Genomic DNA, 22032 nt, shown 5'->3' with positions numbered 1-22032 from the left:
GTCAGCCCGACTGGACCGAACGGGACCGATGGCTGGGACTCGGTTTAACAGCCTGGGAGTGCTTTGTTGGCCACTGTTTAGGCTGTTTGGACGTATTTAGACTGTAGCTGTCCCTGTGAGTGCTTTATTAAGCGTTTTGGCCATTATTTAGCAGTGCCCTGTTGCGCTTTTTGGCCACAATTTAGGCTGTCCAAATTTAGTGAGTGCTCTGTTTCTTATAATGACTAGTATGTCATAACTAAATTTGAACAGCATTTTATTTGTATTTTGGACATCAAAACAAATGATTTTGAGAGGAACAATATCACAAAAATCACATGCACAAACATTGATCACTACAGTTTTCAGATAAGTTTCTTCACATAATTTTGGACCGAAACAACAGGAATATCACAGCCACAAACAACTAATTGGACAACAAGCACATGACTAATTTTGGACAGCAAGAATAACTAAATTTGGACAGCATTTCCTTTGTTTTTTGGACATCCACAAACTGATTTTGACATGAAAGATGGCACAAATCAGGTTAAGCACAATATCACATCCACAAACATAAGGTCTTATCATCATTGAACGACACGATTACAAACTTGCTCTAACAATTCCAAGTCCATGGCAATTGACAAGTTGAACATAACACAAATGAGAGGTTCATCTCCAAGCTAGCAGTGACAATTCATAGTTCATGACAAACATAACAGAAATGCAAAAGTAGCCTTCACATGAGAAAGATCACTTTGACATTCATCTCCAAAATAGCAAGATCAACATCCACATGATGAATGTCTACAAGTAAGATAAGCAACATTCACATAAATAATATTTGGTATCGTATGACAAGTGAAACATGTAGGAAGAATAGTTACCAATCGTTGATCTCCTCCACCACAGTGGGTAACTTGATGTTCTCAACATCATCCTCTTCATTCTCATCCCTCGGCTACAAGTGTGGAAGTTAGACAAATGCTCACATCACATACAACAAGACCAAAAAAGAAATAAAGCAAAGGTAAGGAAAAGATGGCAAACATACCACCAGATTCAAGTCAACATGAGCACCCTTGATATAACTTGCACCACAAACTAATGCCTCCACCATAACCGGTTTTAACGAACTCCTATAGTCATCTAATACGACACAAGTTGACAAACTAGAGTGAGGATGAGAAGTTGACAAGTTTATATCCAAAGTTCAATAGTATGAGTTGACATACCTAAAATCCTTCCGGTCGTGCTGAAGGTAGATTCCGAAGACACGGAGGTAGCCGGGATAGTAATGAACCTCTTGGCTATCTTGGCCAACATTGGGTACCTTGGAGCATTCTCTTTCCACCAACCAAGAAGATCAAGAGCCTTGTCGCGAGGGGCAACCGCATCCTCTAAGTAGTTCCTCAACTCACTCTTTGATATTCTTGTTGAACGGGACGATAAGAAGGCCTCGTACCCAGCTTGAACCGGGATACTAGGAATGTTTGTAGAGGAAGATGAGCTTTCTCCATTTCCAGCTCGCTTATTTTGAGCAACACATTTGTCATACAAGGCTGCCAACTCTTTCTCCACAGTTTTGATCTCAGTCCTAAACCTCGTACTTCCTTCTCCATATAGTTCTCCAAAGGCCCACTCTATGTAACCCATCTTGTACCTAGGATCAAAGATGATAGCATTGGAGTGAATTAGAAAGCATATGAGTAAAAAAACAGCAACCACGGGAGTAAAAACAGCAAGCATGTGTACCTAGGATCAAAGATGGTTGCGATCACCATGGCATTGTTCTTTTCTTCCCAATATTTGTCAAACTTCTCCAACATTGCTTCACCCATTTCCTTGTAGTGGTCACTGTCACTAGCCATTGCATGTTTGATTGCAAGCTTGATACCAACAATGTATGGGTAGAAGATGTTCGAAGTGGGATATAAGCTTCCTGAAAATGCTTTTGTCACCTCAGCCAAACTCTCAAGTAATGGAGAGATAAGGTCATACATGTCCCACTCTGCGTTTGTCGGCACCCAAGCATAGTTGGCATTTGAACCAGCATGAGAGGTCAAGGCTTCCTTATATCCACGGGCAGTGCTAATCATCTTAAAGGTTGAACTCCACCTTGTTTTACAATCCAAGTGTAAATGATTACCAACTTTGACACCCAAGCTTTTGCAAGTGGCAACAAAAGCATGGAGACGAGAAGGTGACCTCTTGAAGTACTTCACCGTCTCTCTCAAGCTGTTTATCAAATTATCTAAGATCGTTGTCCCATCTTGCACGACCAAGTTGAGGATGTGTGCACAACAACGGATATGAAAATATTGGCCTTCGAAGTCCTTACCTACAAAAGAGCTTCTATATGAGCATAGCAACAAGCATATGAGCAAAAATAGCAAGCATGTGAGCACAAACATCAAACATATGAGCTCAAAGAGCAAGCATATTCAGCAAGCATATGACCAAAAACAGCAAGCATATGAGCACAAAATAGCATATTCAGCAAGCATATGAGCACAAAATAGCATATGAGCACAAAACAGCATATGAGCAAGCATATTCAGCAAGCATATGACCAAAAACAGCAAGCATATGAGCACAAAATAGCATATTCAGCAAGCATATGAGCAAAAACAGCAAGCATATTCAGCAAGGATAGAATCATACCTCTCCGGAACAAGAACTTGGCCTTCAAAGAATCGACCGCACCATCATTGTTTGAAGCGTTGTCAAGTGTGACGGACATAATTTTGGTCTCAATATTCCATTCTAGCACAACCGCATAGAGAGCATCCGCAATGACATTTCCAGAGTGAGGAGGATCCAACTCTATGAAAGCAAGCACACGGGTTTGTAAGTTCCAATTCTCATCTATATAGTGTGCAACCACACACATGTAAGATAAGGTTTGGTTGCTTGTCCACAAATCTTTAGTTAGACATATGGAGCTCACACACTTTAGGAGAGATTTCAGCACCTCTTTTTCGTTCTTGTAAACCCTCATGCACTCGGCTCGTATTGCCTTCCTTCCAATGGGTTTATAATTTGGATTCATGCACTTCATCAGAATGTTGAACCACTCATGTTCAACCATTCTAAATGAATACTCATGCACACATATCATCTTAGCAATAAGCTCCTTGACGATTCCTTGGTTGTACTCAATAGAGGGGTGCATTGTTGGAGCACTTGTTGGACCATTGATTTTGCGCAGTTCAAGAGTTGTTTGGATGGCATTCCTAGCGATCTTGTTCCTTAAACCTTCACATTTTAAGATATGCCTTCCAATAGTTGAGGTGCTGCCACCTTGCGTATACGCATACCTCTTTTTGGGACAATTATTACAAACAGCCTTCAACACAATCTCTCCCGGATGCTCCGTCGATGGCTCTTTGACCTTGTGAAAATGGGCCCAAACATCCGATGACATCCTAACAGGAGCATTGGCTCTTCGCCTCTTGTTCTTTTTCCTTTCTCTTTCCTCCTCCTCACTAGATACAACATGCACAAGTGATTCCTCGGACATAGTGTCACCTTCTAGTTCATCAGCTGATTCCTTATACCCTTCTGATGTATCATCATCCGACATATCAGCACTCGGTTGTGGTGGGACTATAAATAGATTTTGCTCCTCATATTCCTCATCGTCCTTGTCCTTGTCCTTGTCCTCATCCTCATCCATGTCCACGTCCTCGTCCTCGTCCTCATCCTCCTTCTCCTCGTCATCTACCACCTAACACACATGAGCACACAAATAAGCATCAAGCATCACCTATATGGTTATATGGAAATATGGCTACATCAAGCATCAAGTAAAGCAATCTTACAATAGTAGAGGCAGCGGCTTCCGCGGCACGCACGCCGGCACCGGTGCGGTCGGGGAGACGCCTCGGAGGTGGATGGTGTTTTTTTAACCTACAAATCAACTCTCCCGTTGGGGCATTGGGAAAGTCTTTCGCCTTCTTAATCTGCACCTTAGGCTTCCTCTTCTTCCTCGGAACCGGCGGAGGCAACGCCGAATCTTGTCTAATTAGGTAATTCACGCTTTTCTCCTTTGCCTTCGCCTTCGCATTCTCCTTACCAGCACCCTTTCCCTTCTCATTCCCCTTCTCCTTCACCATTATCTACAAAACACAGCACATAACTCAGATTATCAGGTTACAAAAACAGCAAATATCTCAGACCATGGTACACATCACAGGGAACGAGTATGAACAAAATACGCACAAAATCAGGTTGCATCATACAAAATGAACAGGAACAGGCTTTTGTAGCATAGAAAATCATCTACTACTAGTGAAAATGAACATAATTATCTCCTGAATCCTGACCATTATCTAAAAAAACAGCAGCACCAGGGGATCACTAGCGGCATTCTCGAACCTGCGGCTGCTGGTGTCTAAGAATTTAGCTGAAAAATCAGGTTCGAGAATGAACACCAGCATCACACAATTCCCCTCTCATCCCCCTTCTCCTTCACCAATCACCATTATCTCCTGACCAAACACTACATCTCCAGATCTCTTATCTAAGTTTCTCTGAATCATCTCAGTTTGGCGAGGGCCGAGGGTTACAGGTTAGGGACACATTACCTTTTCCTCTTCGTGGCGCTCGGTGAGGAACCAGGGAAGGACGAACCGACGGTGTGCTGGCCTTGCTGCCTCCCCGACGTAGATGTGCTCCTCCAGCTCGGACTCGGAAGAGATGACGCCGTCGGTGAAGGGAGAGCCGCGGGCAACGGCGCCGTCGCCTTGGGTTAGGGTTAGGGATAGAGCAAAGGAGGAGGCGCCTCTGTTTGTAAGGAGGGGGAGGAATCGAGCGAGGAGGGAGGGGATGGAACGAGGGGAAGGGGTGCTCGGCAGGGCCTCTATCGATCTGTTACATTAGATGGGCTGGGCCTTGCGCCATCGGTCCACTCGGTCGGCCCGGTTAAAAACCGGACCGGACCGAACTTTTTTCGGTCTGCTTTTCTGGGCTCGGACCGGCACACTTTTCTATCGGGCCTGGACCGTACGGGCCGGTCCTAAACGGGCCACGAGCGGGCCGGAAAGCCCGCTCGTGCCGTCCAGGCTGAGCGACCACCCAGCATCAGACCTGACCGCCAAACCATCCGCATGGCCGCAGACAATCGCCACCACCTAGAAACCCATGGGCCACTGCCTAGGTTCCCAAACTGTCGTCTACGTAGGAGACAGCCGGAGGACCCTCGACACTGCGGCGGCAGCGAGATTAACATGTGGGGGGGAGGGACGTGGTGCTTGCGCTTACCACACGCGCGTCTCTATGCCCGTCTGGCACTTGGGTCAGCGCCAGCTAGACCGCGACCACTTGCCTCTCTAACCGCACCAACGCCTGGTGAAACTACCCCGCGCATCCTGCCATGCGAGCGGGCGAGGCAAGGCCCGCCACCGCCGACACCATGCAACTTTTCTCGATAGCACTTGTCGGCCATGGTGGGTGAGGAAAGGCGGAGGAGAGGTTGGTGTATGGTAGCGGGGTTTGCGCCCGAGTCACCTGCGGGGGTGGCGGCGCGAGGCTCTTCCGGTTCGTCATGCAATGATTCAGGACTGATCTCATATCCCATAGTTCATGTTGTCGTTTCTGTTGCACTCACTGGTTGTATTTTGAATAGAAAGTGAATTGGTGATGCAAATTTGTTGGTTTCTTTGATCCTAGAAGTTTATCTTCTGCAAGTGGCACGCCAAACTTTTTGCTCAACTATTTTGACAAACGATAGCTCAACAAACTCAGTTAATTTTCAATATCTAAATAGTTAGCCCCCATTAACTATTTCTCTCAACGTGCAAGCATGCCACATCATCACACTAAATGCATGAGAAAAGGCCCACCCCCACTACCATAACATTCAAGCAAGTCACTTCATGTCACATCATGGCAAACATGCGTGAGAAAAGGCTCACCCACACTACCATATGTCTCTCAATATCCAAGCATGCCACTTCATCCTGATATGCATGGAAAACACTCATCTCAACATGTAAACATACATGAGAATTTTCATTCTATTATGCCATATATATTTAATAAACATTTTACAACTATATAGTAATCAAACATAATAAATTATATGTATTTTTAGTTTTAGCTTTTTGTATCATTCCTTTAAATATGCATGTTTCATACAACGAATCACATTAAAATATTGTTGCAAAATATTTCTGCAATGATGTGCGGGGTATCATCTAGTGTCTTTAAAGACAATGCCAACATGATAAGAAAACAGGACTGATCCATGTATATCGCCTGCGACTACCAATTCCTTGTTCAGAGATTCATTATCAGTACATGTTAAACTAGTGTTGCAACTACCAAAGGCATTCTAACTTTTCTTTTGCGGGCTATGTTCTACTCACTCCATTTCTAAAAATATAATTCCTTTTAGAGATTTCAATACGGACTAACATACAAATATATATAGACATATTTTAGTGTAGATTCAGTCATTTTGCTCCGTATGTAGTTCATATTGGAATCTCTAAAATGTCTTATATTTAGGAACAGAGGGAGTAACTTACTAACACATTTTATTTCAGCCGTGCTGTAGCAAAGATGTTGACGGCGCCACAAGGGAGATATTAGATGCTATTCAGTTGACGCCCAAAATCAGGGTCATGTACTTTGACGGTTGGAATGGATTCGGAGCTTCGGCTGTTCTTAGATCCTTAGCTGCAGCACTTCCATCGAAGAAAACCACTCCGAGACTATGCTTTGACAAAATAATTTTTATAGATTGCTCAGAGTGGAAAAATAGAAGAGGAGTGCAGAGGGCGATTGCAGAGGAGCTGCAACTTGATTGTTCTGTACTGGCTATTCTAGATAAGCAAGATGAATATGATGATTTTTTGGGGTATGATGAAAGCCTGAGACATGAGATAGATACTGTTAGTCAAATGATTGATCGAACCGTGAGGGATAACAGATTTATGATGATTTTTATTAATGGGGGTGATGCTGAGGTGGACGTATGTTCCATGGGCATTCCTCTAACAGAATATTGCAACAACATGATGATATGGACATTCAGCAGAAGCTCCCTGTCCATGCATCGCGACCCTTCTGAGGTAGCAAACAAGCTAAGATGGACAGAGGTTTTCCTTCATTGTTCTATCAAAGAATTGACGAGCTCACAGTTTCGTGGATTGCTGCATCAAGAAGCTGCTACGGTAGTTGCTCGCAACCCATGTATGACTGACATTGACCCAACAATTGTTGCAGATTGCTGTCTCTATGAGTTATTCGTGCACTATAATTTCCACACGGCCACTAATTTTGGTTGGGCTTCTCATGCTTCCAACTATTGGATATACGATACAATCATACGAGTGGACCAAGCAAGGGGTAGTAGTAATGCATTGCAACGAGCAATAAATTGGAAGTGTGATGCTTCTCTGCTTGATCTTGTTCTTAAAAAGCATTCAGAGTCCCCTTCTCTGGTAATTGAAGATAATGATGCTTTTGAAGAAGGACAATTGGAGCCTCCTTTTCTAAAAAAGGATACTACTTTTCTAGTAATTAGAGATGGTGATGTCTACGAAGAAGGCCCATACCATTGGATTTCGGTCACATCGAGGAACAAAAAAGTACATGGTATGAGGGCAATACCTGCAGCTACATCATCTTTCTTCTTGGCATTTGAAACATCTGATCACCCACGAGCTTTACCAAATGGATTTTTTGATCATTGCAGCAAGCTTGGTGTGCTGATTCTCTGTTGTTGTGCCTTCAATTTTGCTTCACCTTCTTTCATGAAGTGTCATGGCCTAAGATTCCTTGGACTGGACCACTGTACAGATGACAAAACAGTTGAAGGAGAACATAATACAGAGTGGTTATGTTTGTGTAGCCTACGGGTGCTGGACCTACGTTACACAAACTGGAATGAGATCTTTTGTCCAGAAAAGATGGATCTCATGACTAACATCAGAGAGCTAAATATAGAGGGAGTCATGGGCTGGCAGTACATAGCTCACCTACATCAGCGGTTACCTAACCTCCAGAGGCTACGAATAATCAAACCAACAAGTCCATGGGAGACATCTGAGGATGTCGACAATTACTTCATAGATAAGAAAAGTATGGAAATACTTGACTTGTCAGGCAATTGTGACATGAAAATTCTTCCACCAAGCCTATCAAAGGCAAGTAGCCTCCGGTTGCTTGTACTTGATGGTTGTGATGAACTGGAAAGCGTTGGTGGGCTTCCTCCCTCCCTCGAATCCGTTAGCTTTAATGGATATGGGCCAGCTTCTCAATGGACACAAGCTGTTGAGCTACCTCCAAAACAGTTTTGTCCATCCAGCAGAACTGATAATAAGGATGTCAGAATATACAAGATCTCCTTAGCAGGCTGCACACAATTGGAGAATTTGTTCTTGTGTTGGCTACCCAACCTGGTGGAATTGGACCTCTCTGGAACATCAATCAAGATACTTGACTTCGAGACTATGGTGGTGCAAATCCCAAGGCTCAAGCGACTGTTTCTAATAGGATGCCCTTTTTGGCGCGAGAGTGTTCCTGATCTGGAGTTGATGTGCATAGACACACGATCTGGAATCGTGTGTCCTCGACCATCATTCAACAAAACCAAATCCTTCCAGCTGCAAGTGCATGCGGTTGTTGTGGATGCGAGGCTTGCTCGCTCCTTTTTGGACATGTCAACTAAGGGTACTACTTATTTTAGTATCCATGTCACCTCCTTGCCTATGTCTCATCGGGTTGTTCAATTTGAAGCAACCAGCAAGGATAAGATATACCCCAGTGATCAAGAGGGCCCACAACTTACTCCAGCAGGCCGGTACAATGATGTCCTTGGGATGGTTGGCACTGCCCCGATGCAGGCCTTTCCACAACCTCCTACTACAAAGTCTGATCGACACGTAGAGATTGCTGAAGGGAGCTTCTACGTGGAGACGGAACTAGAAGGGGATAATGCACTAGGCCAACTGATAGGGTATTATGCGGAATCCCTGCATGTGCATGATATCTCGGTACCAGCTATTCTACCTGGACACTATGGGTGGAGCCTTAGGTGGTGCTGCATGGAGAGGTGCCCGAACTTGGATACCGGCATCTTTTCGGATTCCTATGTTTTTTCTAAATTGGAGACCTTCTGGGCATCACATCTCCTAATGGCCCGCTGGATTTGGAGTACAAGGTCGGTCAACAGTGCTCGATTCGAGAATCTGCAGCACATACACCTGCGCTCCTGCACCAGGCTACAGGTCGTGCTTGCAGGGTGGTTCACCAACTTGCCAAGTTTGGAGACCCTCCATATCATCCACTGTGGCGACCTCAGCCACGTCTTCATATGTAATCGGCAAGATAAGGACACCTATAATTCACCCTTCCTGAAGCCAGATAAAGTCTACGAGGAATCATTCCCAAAGTTGACTAGCATCCACCTACACGACCTCCCGAAGCTGCAGCAGATATGTGACGTCAAGATGGAGGCACCTGCACTCAAGAGCATCAAGATCAGGGGATGCTGGGGCCTGCGCAGGCTGCCATCCGTGGGTGCCCGTGGCCAAGGCGAGAAGAAGCCGGCCGTCGAGATCGAGAAGGACGTGTGGGATGCTCTGGAGTGGGACGCGGACCACCGTCCTGACCACTTCGAGGCACTGGTCCACTCACGCTACTACAAGGAGAAGCTGCCCAGGGTTTCCGTCCTCAGGTACATCATATGTGTATATGCATATTGCTGAATCCATCTTTTATTAGTTCAGCCACTACTCTTGTTTGCATGCATTCAGTTTCAGTCACTCACGATCTTGTTTCTCCGTCTCTGATGTACGTACGTCGCCTAGGTGAACTCTGCTGCTGGTGGTGGTGGTGGAACATGGATATGGTTTGCTTGTGTGCTTGCTTGGACTGCTATCGCCAATGCCTTGTGTACGAGCTCATCCTTTGTTATTGCTTTGAAATAAGAAGCGGACAGGTCTGTGCGTGCGTACACAGACCTGGCCAACGCATGTGTTTGTGGTATATATGCGATTGCCTGTGTGCATCCACAGGCTGCATTTATGTGTGTGGTTTTGGTGAGCGCATCTACATGGCAAGTTGCTTCCATGTAGATTCATCTATATTTAAGTGTGACTTATTTGAGATTGTTTGCCATGTATTATCTGAACCAAGGAGCAGCTCACCTGGTTGTGTGTACCTGCCTGCATCAATCGACCTTTGCTGCCCTTCTGCTATGTTTGTGATGATTTTGAATTATTATTTTTTACAGCAGCAAAGCTATACATGTCTGTTGGTTGTTGCATTTATCAGTCTCTGTTTCAAGTCTGACGTGATTTTTCTATTTTGAACGAGTGTTTTGTTCTCTTGTTTAGGCATTAGTTTGGAGTGTCCAAAACAGCACCCAAACACAGTTCAATGTCAGCTGTCCAAAACGTCTTATAAAAAAGAACGGAAGGAGTATTGATGACAGTGTTTACAAAATACTGATGCATTCACTATCTGTTCAAATCTAACAAGCAGACTCTGCACCCAGCAAGTGCTATATATATATTTCATAGAAGCTTTGGATAATCTGATTGCCAATGCTATAAACTTAACTCAGGGTGATACATCATGTAAAGCGCCAATAAATTAGGTTTTTTGTTTAACAATATGCAGCAATTTGTTAGAAAACATCATTCTGTAATCTGAAGAACACATGCATGCCAGGTCTCAGTAGTTTGCTCGGTGTATGATCTGAGTGTTTGCTATGTATCTGAACCAAGAAACATCTGGTTGGGTGTGCTATAGCAATAGAGGTATGAATCTCCCCGTGCTCGCGGCAAGCAGTATATGGGCAACGGTGCTCGCCGTAGTGTTGATAGGGTTTCTCCTCTTCTTTTGTTCCTGAGAACTGCCATGTCTGTCTGTCTGTCTATGGGGAAGAAAATCATACGGACCCCAACCTTGGGAAGTTGCCGCTCCCTTTGTGGGTACATTTTGGTCACGTCTCAATGCAGTATGGAGGTAGAGGTGTTGTCATTCAGGTAGCCCACTGGTTCCCTAGATATATATGGATCTGTGGGTGATTTGGATGTGGCCTGGTTTCAAGTAAAAGGAATATATATCTGGGGATAATAGAAATTTCACTACTGTGTCCTTTGCAGGCAGGGCATTGGCTGTGGAAAAATTCAGTCTCAAGAATGTGGAATATGTCAGGATAAAAATTTGCTGCTTGGATGCGCACTGGTTCCCCCTGCGGTGTCGCATGTTAATATCGGTGGCAAGTTTTACGACCTCAAGTTTACTAGAGAAATTCCTCAAGGGAGAGTGGTTGTGGATGTGATGGGAATGAGGCACAAAAAGGTGCTGATAATGGAGACAAAAATCCCCAAACTCCTAAGAGGCATAGACCTAATAGGACTTTTCGAATAGAAATGTTAATTCTGCTCCCGATGGATTTATGAGAGATGCAAGAAAATCATATGGGGATGCTGCTGAAGGAAAGAAAAATATATTGGCTATTCATTCATAATTTTCCTTATAACACGGGTAAAGCTGCTGATATTGAGATGGGAAAAAGGAAAGCTCGTGAACGTTGCTGATCCTTTGATCAGGACTAGTAGCAGGATTCAGGAGCTGGGCGTATCTGGGAAAAATATCTCTGATAAAATTACAGATGCGGCAATGAAGAAAAATCTGCAAGGTATAAAAACTATTTCAACTTGTAATTCTTTTGTTGTACTTGATGATGATGATGATGATGATATAACTAAGAGAGCTCTTGAAATGGGTATTGATGTTTTGGCTTCCCGGTCGGCATTATGAAGAATATAAGCGAATCCAAATGCGAGCATCCTGAAGCAACGCAGAGAAAGGGTGAAGTTAACTCAATTAGTGGAGAGGAAGGAGGTGGAGTTACCCTATATAACACTACTAGACCATTGATGGCGCATGTTACCGTGCCCGTCAATTTTGACAATAGAATGGTAGGAGTTTATGTAAATATATGGATTCACTACCTAAGCCTATATCTCTACTCCTAATGTCTCAGTTGGTAGGTCGCGTTCCGGGTTTTATTTCCGTCCCACCTCACCCGGTCTTTTTTGGTACTTCTTTGGTACCTCCTCCCACCTCACGCTGAGCCGCCACGAACCGAAAAAAACCAGTACCTATCCCCCACGCAGTCCAGTTGCTATCCTCCCGTCGCACCCAAAAAAAGCGAACGAAAAAAATCTACGATAAAAAACCTACGAAAATTAACTAGCGAAAAAAACCCCAAACCAATCGCACGCACGTACTAGCGAGGCCTCCCACCCTCGAGCGAGAACCACTCTCACGCACGACTCTCTGCCCTCGTTCGCTGCCGCCACCGCTCCATCGCCGCCGCCCTCGTTCGCCGCAACCGCCGCTCCATCCCTTCGCCGCCGCCCTCGTTCGTCGCTGCCGCCGCTCCATCCCTTCACCGCCGCCCTCGCTCATCAAAGCCGGCGCCGCTCCAGGTCTTCGCCGCCGCCTCTCGATCTTCTGCCTAGGGTTCCCCGCTGCACACCCCTCCCTCGAGCGTGGGCGGCCACCGGCGAAGGATCCCCGCTCCCCCTCCTCTCCGGCCACACCGGTCTCCTCCCTAACCACAAAGTGGGCGCACGCGGTGTGGGCTCCGGCGAACGCGGCCGCGTGCGATCCAGAGGCCCGGCGGCGCCCACATCCCTCGCCTCTCTGGTCGCACGTCGCCTCCCTAACCACGAAGTGGGTGTCGTGGTTCTAAGTCTGACAGTAGAATGGGGGGTAGGTATGGAGAGGCAAGATCCTAGCTATGGAGCAGTTGTAAACACAAGAGATGTACGAGTTCAGGCCCTTCTCGGAAGAAGTAACAGCCCTACGTCTCGGAGCCCTGAGGCGGTCGAGTGGGTTATGTGTGTATGGATTACAAGGGTGCGAACCCTTTACACAGAGGAGGGGGTGGCTTATATAGTGTCTGCCAGACCCCTCCGGCCCTCAGTTATGCAGGGTTTAAAGTACATTAAGGCTAGGCGTTACTGGTAACGCCTTACATAAAGTGTCTTAAATGCCATAAAGACTACTTAATTACAGACCGTTTGGATGCAGAGTGGCTCTTGATCTCCTGGTGGTCGAGTGAGTCTTCATGGTCGAGTCCTTCGAGTCCGTCGAGTGAAGTCCCTCCTGGTCGACTGGAATGCAGTTTCTTCTGAGGGTGTCCTTGGGAAGGGTACTTAGGACAGGTCTGTGACCCTACCCTAGGTACATGACTTCATCATTAGCCCCCAAATGGATCGAGGTTTGAATGAGAAAGGAATTGATGATATTTCCGACTTGCTTTTGTGTTCTGAACATGCATCATCTTGGACCAATAATCTTTTTGTTGATAACAGCAACTTTTCTTTCAGTCGCCTTGATCCATTCTTCTCCCGTCGAGTGAACTTTTGAACTTAGTAAACTTCCGAGCGACGGATCGCAGGAAATCTCTAGTCTGACAAATTGATCTGCTGTTAGCGGATTTTGTGGGATCCGAATTTTGGGAAGCGCGCGAAGCGGGGCGGACCGCGGCGCTTGGATGGGATAGGGCATAGACGCCTCGATTCCCGCGCCGCCTTTTTCGTCACGTACCGCGTGCGCGCGACTGTTTCGGGATGTGATTGGATTGCCTGGGCCCACTTCTCATCCACTCGGAAGTGTCCTTATAAAATGCGCCCGGCGAGGGTTTTTGAATAGTATCTCTCCATTCTTCCTCCCGTCCTCCTCCTCTCCGCCCGCCGCGCCTGTTCTCGCCCCTGCCTATCCACTCCTCGTGCGCTTCGTCAGCGACAATGGTGAAGGAGAAGACGGCGGCTTTGGAGCGCGCGAAGAAGGCGACGGCGACGGGGAAGGCGAAAGGGCGAGCGCCCAGTCGGGGCGGATCCTCGTCCAGGTCCCGCCTGCCGCATGGCTGGGTACAAGGGGATTGGATCCGCTCGACCATCACCGAGACGGATCTCACTGAGATGGCCAACGAGGGCTTGATCCCTCACGGGGCGGTGAGGCTCCCGGGGAACGAGTGGCAACCACAACCGCAGGAGGGTGAGTGCGTCCTTCTGGCTACTCACGTCGACCGTGGATTCTCCTTGCCTCCGAGTGTTTTCTTCCGTGGTTTCTTGAATTTCTTTGGGGCGCAACTTCACCATTTCAATCCAAACTCCATCGCCTACCTTGCTGCCTTCGTGTCCATGTGCGAGAACTTCCTGGGCTGTCGACCGCATTGGGGTCTCTTTAAGCACATATTCACTTGCCGCTCGCAAACTGTGAAAAAGGCGAGTCCGGATGACGATAGGACTAAGGTTATTCAGATGTGTGGGGGTCTTGGGATTCAGATGAGGAGAAAGAGTACTTTTCCGGCCATGACTCTTCCTGAGTCGGTCAGAGGGTGGCAGTCGACTTGGTTCTATTACCAAGACGAGTCGACGCCGGGGCAGTCGACTGGTCTACCTCCGTTTTCCGTGGACCGAGTGAACAAGCCCTCTTCTCTGAAGGTGCTCCCCGAGGAGAAAGCCCAAGTGAAGATGTTGATGGAGCATGTAGTCCAGCTAGTTCGGGAAGGAGTGACGGGTATGGACCTTCTGGAGGTCTTCCTTAGGCAGCGCATCCAACCACTTCAGTACCGAGGCCATTGTATGTGGTTGTACTGTGGAACCGAGGATGAAACTCGGGTCCACCCAGAAGCAGTCGACGATGCCACACTGGAGAGGTGGATGGCCGCGATCACAGGGAATAAAGACAACCCTCGGAGAGCCAGGAGGATTCCGCCACTCGACCATTCTTATACTCCAGACACGGTATGCCCACTTTATCTCCAACTGTAACCTTGCTATACTTATTCTGCTTTTGCTGCAAATTGGTCGATTGATCTTTGTTTCGCTGTCTGTCAGGCCACCACCGAACTATACTCGATGCCCAATGGAGCACAGACGCCGACTGACGAGGAGGAAGGAAGTGGGGGCGAAAGCCAAGAGGACTGGGATTCGGACGCTGCTGATGATAATGAAGATGACGACTCTGACGGGGAGGAAGAGGAGGAGGAGGAGGAGGAGGAAGTTGTACCGCCTCGCTCGGAAAGACGCTCGAAGCTCGCCCATGACCCTGCAACCGAGCGTGGTAAGGGGGTCGCAACTGCCGTTCAGTCGACCAAGCGTCCTCGATCCACTTCTCCGGCGCCGACCGAGAAAGCTCCGAAGCAATCCAAGGTGGCACCGTCGAAGCCGGCCAAGGTCTTGCCAAAGATGAAGGTGGCGATCCCCGCTATCTCAGGGTAATGATGCTACTTGAGTTTTTCTGTTCCCCATGAACTTATTCTTGGTCGACTTATGAATCATCTGACTGACTTCTGAGACTGCAGCGCTGCTACTTCTGATACCTCGGCTAGGGCTGATGATCATGAGATGGAAGACGCTGCCACTTCAAAGCCTGGTACGACTTTCATCGTTCTGTCCTCAGTCGATTGACTTTTCGTCTCTAATATCTGATTCTTTTCTGTAGCTCCGTCTAATGTCGTTATTACCCTTCTTGACGACGACGATGAGGAACCACTGAAGCAAAGGAGGAGAGGAAAACGTCTGCTAGCAAGGCGACTCAGAACGTGCCGGCGCCCGAGACATTGGTCGTGGAGGGAGAGAACACCACTCGGCCCACTGTAACTTTCGCGGTGCCGTTGACGAGTGCTCACCCCGCGTCATCGAGTGCTGCACAGCCTTCACTCTTCTCGACCTACTACGTCCCAGAGGATCAAGCCGGTGCTGCGAAAGAAGCGATACGCCAGGCGGGAGTCATGATGGAGCAAGTGAAGGCCATCCGAGAAGCCAGCCAGGCAGTCTATGACGCCAGTTCCGCTCTTCAAAGTAACGTTCAAGTCAGTCGGTCATCGCCTGTTCTGTTAGGATATGATATCTGAAAGTTCTTCTTTCTGAAATCCGTAGTAATTGTCCTACACCCACTGGGTGTGTCGATTGGAATTCCGGGTTAGTGGGGGCACGCTGAGTGCACCCACTGGGTGTAGTCCCCGAGGCTATGGTGGACTGCTGGCAGTCGACCATAGGCTTTATAAGTGAAGTTTTTCCTTCATTCGACTAGGTCGAATGGATTTCCCAAACTGGTGGGGGCACGCTGAGTGCACCCACTGGGTGTAGTCCCCGAGACTGTGGTCGACTGCTGGCAGTGGACTACAGTCTGAAGACCATCTCCTGTTTTTTTATCGACCGGTCGACTCTTGACTTGATAGAACTAGTGGGGGCATGCTGAGTGCACCCACTGGGTGTAGTCCCCGAGACTATGGTCGAATATTTGTATTCGACCGTAGTCTTAGAAACGTACGATTTTTCCTTAGTCACTCGGAAGTGAATTGTCTTTGACATTTTGTTGATTGGTTCTTCGTAGAAATCTTGTGACCTCATGGCTCGTTACACCGAGTTGGAGAACAACCACATCCAGCTCGAGCTTGATCTGAAGCTGGCCCAGGAGAATTTATCAAAGGCGAAGGAGGAAGCCAAAGGTATGTTTGGTGAGGCTTCGACGACTGCCTTTGCCCCTCATTTGTTTCCAAGTCTGACCTTGCTGTAACCTTGCAGGCAAAGTGAAGGAGGCCCAGAAGAAGAAAGACCTTGAGCTGGCTGCAATGCAGAAAACAGCTTTAGAGAAGACCAAGCTAGCAGACGAAAAGTTGGCTTCAGTCACCAAGCTTGAAGAAGAAAACACTAATCTGAAAGCCGTCCTTGATGCCACCAACAAAGAGGTCAGTCGACTGAAAAGTGATAAGATTGCTCTGAGTGACAAGGCCAGTGAGTTGGTGGGGAAGAAGAACGATCTGGAGGCTTATCTGGGCGGACTCGCCAAGAAGCTGTTCCTCATGCTCGAAGGTAATCTTTTGCACCAAACAAGTATTTCAACTGCGATCTTTCCATTCGACTATTGTCTTGACTCGGTGGTTGTGCTTGCAGAATTTTGCCAAAACTTTGAAGAGGAGACTGGTCGACTGGAGCCTAACCTCGACCCCATCAACTCTCCGGTGAATGATGAAGTCGCCATGAACGTGCTCCGGCTCGAATCTCGTGTTGTTGCTGTCGTTGATTATCTCGCAAGGCTGAAGGTCGCCACTTCCCGCATCGACGCTACGCTCTGGCCCAGGGAGACGCTCCAGAATGACCTCGAGTCTTTGATGACTCGACTGAACACAGTCCCAAGTCGAGTGCAGGAGTGGAAGAAATCCTCTGCCAGGTGTGGCGCGGATGTTGCTCTATCTCTGGCCCGAGTCCATTGCAAGGATGCACGAGAGGACAAGTTGGCGGCTCTTCGGGTGGCTAACACCAAGAAGCACGATTTCTATTCCTTCATGGAGACCTTCATCGCCGCTGCCACTCGGATTGCTGATGGAATTGACCTCGACGAGTTTGTTGCACCTTCCAGCCCTCCACAGGAGGGGTAAAAAACTTCTTGGGCTCGACACTTTAAATTTGCCTCGGTATGCCGAGTGATTTTGTAATCGTCAAACCTTAACAGGCCTAGCGCCTGAGCACTTTTGGTTCCGTTAGGTATCTATCCGAACTTGGATTCGACGTTTGAATATGCTTGTATTTGGTTTTGAGATGTCTTTTGCAGGTTAAAGCGAGATGCTTATTGCAATCGGCTTGTTCTCCAATTCACTTAGGCAGGCACTGGGCTGCAGCTAAGCCTCCGAGTGGGAGGTCTGCTCTCCACTCGGTAGGATTTTCAAAACTTAGGCGAGCACTGGGCTGCAGCTAAGCCCCCGAGTGGGAGGTCTGCTCTCCACTCGGTAGGATTTCAAAACTTAGGCGAGCACTGGGCTGCAGCTAAGCCTCCGAGTGGGAGGTATGCTTTCCACTCGGTAGGATTTCAAAACTTAGGCGAGCACGGGGTGCAGCTAAGCCCCCGAGTGGGAGGTCTGCTCTCCACTCGGTAGGATTTCAAAACTTAGGCGAGCACTGGGCTGCAGCTAAGCCCCCGAGTGGGAGGTCTGCTCTTCACTCGGTAGGATTTCAAAACTTAGGCGAGCACTGGGCTGCAGCTAAGCCTCCGAGTGGGAGGTCTGCTCTCCACTCGGTAGGATTTTCAAAACTTAGGCGAGCACTGGGCTGCAGCTAAGCCCCCGAGTGGGAGGTCTGCTCTCCACTCGGTAGGATTTCAAAACTTAGGCAAGCACTGGGCTGCAGCTAAGCCTCCGAGTGGGAGGTATGCTTTCCACTCGGTAGGATTTCAAAACTTAGGCGAGCACGGGGTGCAGCTAAGCCCCCGAGTGGGAGGTCTGCTCTCCACTCGGTAGGATTTCAAAACTTAGGCGAGCACTGGGCTGCAGCTAAGCCCCCGAGTGGGAGGTCTGCTCTCCACTCGGTAGGATTTCAAAACTTAGGCGAGCACTGGGCTGCAGCTAAGCCTCCGAGTGGGAGGTCTGCTCTCCACTCGGTAGGATTTTCAAAACTTAGGCGAGCACTGGGCTGCAGCTAAGCCCCCGAGTGGGAGGTCTGCTCTCCACTCGGTAGGATTTTCAAAACTTAGGCGAGCACTGGGCTGCAGCTAAGCCCCCGAGTGGGAGGTCTGCTCTCCACTCGGTAGGATTTTCACGTTGTACTTGTGGCGTAGCTCAGAGGAGAGGGTCGCAGTCGACCTGCACCTCGTCCTCCTTGCGACCGCATGTTGTACTTGTGGTGTAGCTCGGAGGAGAGGGACGCAGTCGACCTGCACCTCGTCCTCCTTGCGAGCGCACGTTGAATTTGTGGCGTAGCTCGGAGGAGAGGGACGCAGTCGACCTGCACCTCGTCCTCCTTGCGAGCGCACGTTGAATTTGAACTTAGGCGAGTACTTAGACTGCAGCTAAGCCTCCGAGTGGGAGGCTGGCTCGCCACTCGGTAGGATTTTATTGAAACTTAGGCGAGTACTTGGACTGCAGCTAAGCCCCCGAGTGGGAGGCTGGCTCACCACTCGGTAGGATTTTATTGAAACTTAGGCAAAACGGATTCGCAGCTAAGCCACCGAGTGGGAGACAGGCTCGCCACTCGGTAAGGATTTTTTTTACAAACTTAGGCGAAACGGATTCGCAGCTAAGCCACCCACTGAGGGGAAATTTTATTGAACAAATAAAAGTGACAAAAATCAATGGGGAAATTATGACACTATTATCTTGCAAAACATGAACTACAGAAGTACTTTTATTACAACTCATCCGAGTGAAAACTTAAGTGTAAAATGGGTGGAGCAGATCCGCGTTCCAACCTCGGGGCTCGTCAAAGTTATGCTCGACGTTGTAGAGGCGGTACGCTCCGTTGTGGAGAACCTTGGTGACGATGAAGGGTCCTTCCCACGAAGGAGCAAGCTTGTGTGGTTTCTGCTGATCCACTCGAAGAACCAAATCTCCTTCCTGGAAGGCTCGATTCTTCACGTTTTTGGCGTGGAAGCGATGCAAGTCCTGTTGGTAGATGGTCGACCGGATCAGAGCCATCTCCCTTTCTTCCTCTAGAAGGTCGACTGCATCCTGTCGCGCTTGTTCTGCTTCAGCTTCGGTGTAGAGCTCAACTCGAGGAGCATTGTGGAGTAGATCACTCGGTAACACCACTTCAGCTCCATATAACAAGAAGAATGGAGTTCTTCCGGTCGACCGATTAGGCGTGGTCCTTAGACCCCACAACACCGAGGGAAGTTCGTCGACCCATGCCCCAGCCGCATGCTTGAGATGCGCAGAACGCCTTGAATTCCTCCGAATCGAAGTTTGATCCATTGTTAGTGATGATGTTGTGCGGGACTCCATATCTGAAAATCAGTTCTCTGATGAAGCTGACAGTAGTACCGGCGTCGAGGTTCTTGATGGGTTTAGCCTCAATCCACTTGGTGAACTTGTCGACTGCTACCAGTACATGTGTGAAACCGCTTCGTCCTATTCTCAAGGGACCAACCATATCCAAACCCCATACTGCGAAGGGCCAAACGAGTGGAATGGTCTTCAGAGCTAATGCAGGCTTGTGTGACATGTTGGAGTAAAATTGGCATCCTTCACACTTGTCTACTATTTCCTTTGCCATTTCATTCGCCCTTGGCCAATAAAATCCGGCTCGGTATGCTTTGGCCACAATGGTCCGAGAGGACGCATGATGGCCACAGGTCCCTGAGTGGATGTCATCAAGGATTATTCGACCTTCTTCTGGCGTTATGCACTTCTGACCAACTCCAGTCGCGCTCTCTCTGTACAACTATCCTTTGATCATACTAAAGGTCTTGGATCGACGGACGATCTGTCGAGCCTCTTCCTCGTCCTCCGGGAGCTCTTTTCTCAGGATGTACGCGATGTATGGAACCGTCCAGTCGGGTGTGATCACTAAAACCTCCATGACCAAGTCGACCACTGCTAGGACCTCAACCTCAGTCGGATCTGTGGCACTCTTGGGCTGCGGAGCTTCTTCGGTGAAAGGATCTTCTTTGACTGATGGAGTATGGATATGCTCCAAGAACACATCGCTGGGAATGGCTTCTCTCTTGGAACCTATCTTCGCCAAATCATCAGCTGCTTGATTCTTCAATCGGGGTATATGATGGAGCTCTAACCCCTCAAACTTCTTTTCCAGCTTCCTCACTGCATTGCAGTATCCAGTCATGGCTGGGCTTCTAACGTCCCACTCCTTCATCACTTGGTTGACCACCAAATCCGAGTCGCCGTAAACCATAAGGCGTCGGACGCCGAGTGAAATGGCCATGCGCAACCCATACAAAAGGGCCTTGTATTCTGCCTCATTGTTGGAGGAATCAAAGTGAATCTGGAGCACATATCTGAGCTTATCTCCTCTGGGGGAAACCAGGACAACCCCAGCACCGGAACCATTTAACATCTTAGAGCCATCAAAGAATATGGTCCAATGCTCCGAGTGAACCTGAGTCGGCAGCTGTTGTTCAATCCACTCGGCAAGGAAATCTGCTATTGCTTGGGACTTAATGGCTTTCTTTGCCTCAAACTTGATATCAAGGGGAAGGAGTTCAATTGCCCATTTCGCCACTCGACCAGTTGCATCTCTGTTGTGCAGAATCTCTGAAAGTGGAGTGTCGCTAACGACTGTAATGGAATGATCAGAGAAGTAATGAGCAACCTTCTTCATGGTCATGTTGATCCCATACACAAGCTTCTGATAATGAGGATATCTTTGCTTTGATGGAGTCAAAACTTCAGACAGATAGTACACTGGGCGCTGAACTTTGAAGGCTTTCCCTTCTTCTTCCCGCTCGACCGTAAGTACAGTACTGACGACTTGTCCCGTGGCTGCAATATAAAGCAACAGAGGCTCTTTGTTGATTGGAGCAGCAAGCACCAACTGGGTGGAGAGCAGAGCTTTTAGCTCGGCAAACGCTGCATCAGCTTCTGGAGTCCACTCGAACTTGTCTGCCTTCTTCATCAGTTGGTAAAGAGGCAATGCCTTTTCACCGAGTCGTGAGATGAATCGACTTAATGCGGCCAAGCATCCAGTAAGTTTCTGGACATCGTGCACCCGCACGGGGCGTTTCATTCGGAGTATAGTGCCGATTTTTTCTGGGTTAGCGTCGATTCCTTGTTCGGAAACGAGAAAACCGAGTAACTTGCCACCAGGAACTCCGAATATGCACTTTGATGGATTGAGCTTGATATCATACCTCCTAAGGTTGGCAAATGTTTCAGCGAGGTCAGTCAGCAGGTCGGAACCCTTTCGTGACTTGACCACGATATCATCCATGTACGCTTCCACATTCCGACTGATTTGAGTGAGTAGACACTTCTGAATCATTCGCATGAACGTGGCTCCGGCATTCTTGAGGCCGAATGGCATGGTGACATAGCAGAAGCACCCGAATGGAGTGATGAAAGTTGTTTTGATCTCATCGGGTCCGTACAAACGGATCTGATGGTACCCGGAATAGGCGTCTAAAAAAGACAATCTCTCACATCCCGCAGTCGAGTCGACAATTTGATCGATGCGCGGGAGAGGAAAATGATCTTTTGGGCAGGCCCAATTGATGTGTTTGAAATCGATGCACATGCGGAGTGACTTGTCCTTCTTGGGAACCATTACAACATTGGCG

General features: G+C 48.0%; 1 protein-coding gene across 1 annotated transcript; it reads right to left on the bottom strand.

Moving 5' to 3' along the window:
* Nucleotides 1-546: 546 nt before the first annotated feature.
* Nucleotides 547-5095, bottom strand: LOC123082770 (zinc finger BED domain-containing protein RICESLEEPER 2-like). Its single transcript, XM_044505025.1, has 9 exons — nucleotides 5079-5095; nucleotides 4572-4854; nucleotides 3807-4103; nucleotides 2647-3712; nucleotides 1738-2323; nucleotides 1218-1645; nucleotides 1037-1131; nucleotides 870-943; nucleotides 547-789 (listed from the first exon to the last, which is right to left on the bottom strand). Coding segments are annotated over exons 1-9 (2847 nt in total). The 3' UTR covers nucleotides 547-788.
* Between the last annotated feature and the right edge of the window lie 16937 nt (nucleotides 5096-22032).

This window comes from Triticum aestivum, chromosome 1B (assembly GCF_018294505.1).
Source record: "Triticum aestivum cultivar Chinese Spring chromosome 1B, IWGSC CS RefSeq v2.1, whole genome shotgun sequence".
In the NCBI taxonomy this organism is placed as follows: domain Eukaryota; kingdom Viridiplantae; phylum Streptophyta; class Magnoliopsida; order Poales; family Poaceae; genus Triticum; species Triticum aestivum.
Note: the sequence above shows the minus strand (reverse complement) of the source record. Positions and strands in the feature narration are given on the sequence as shown.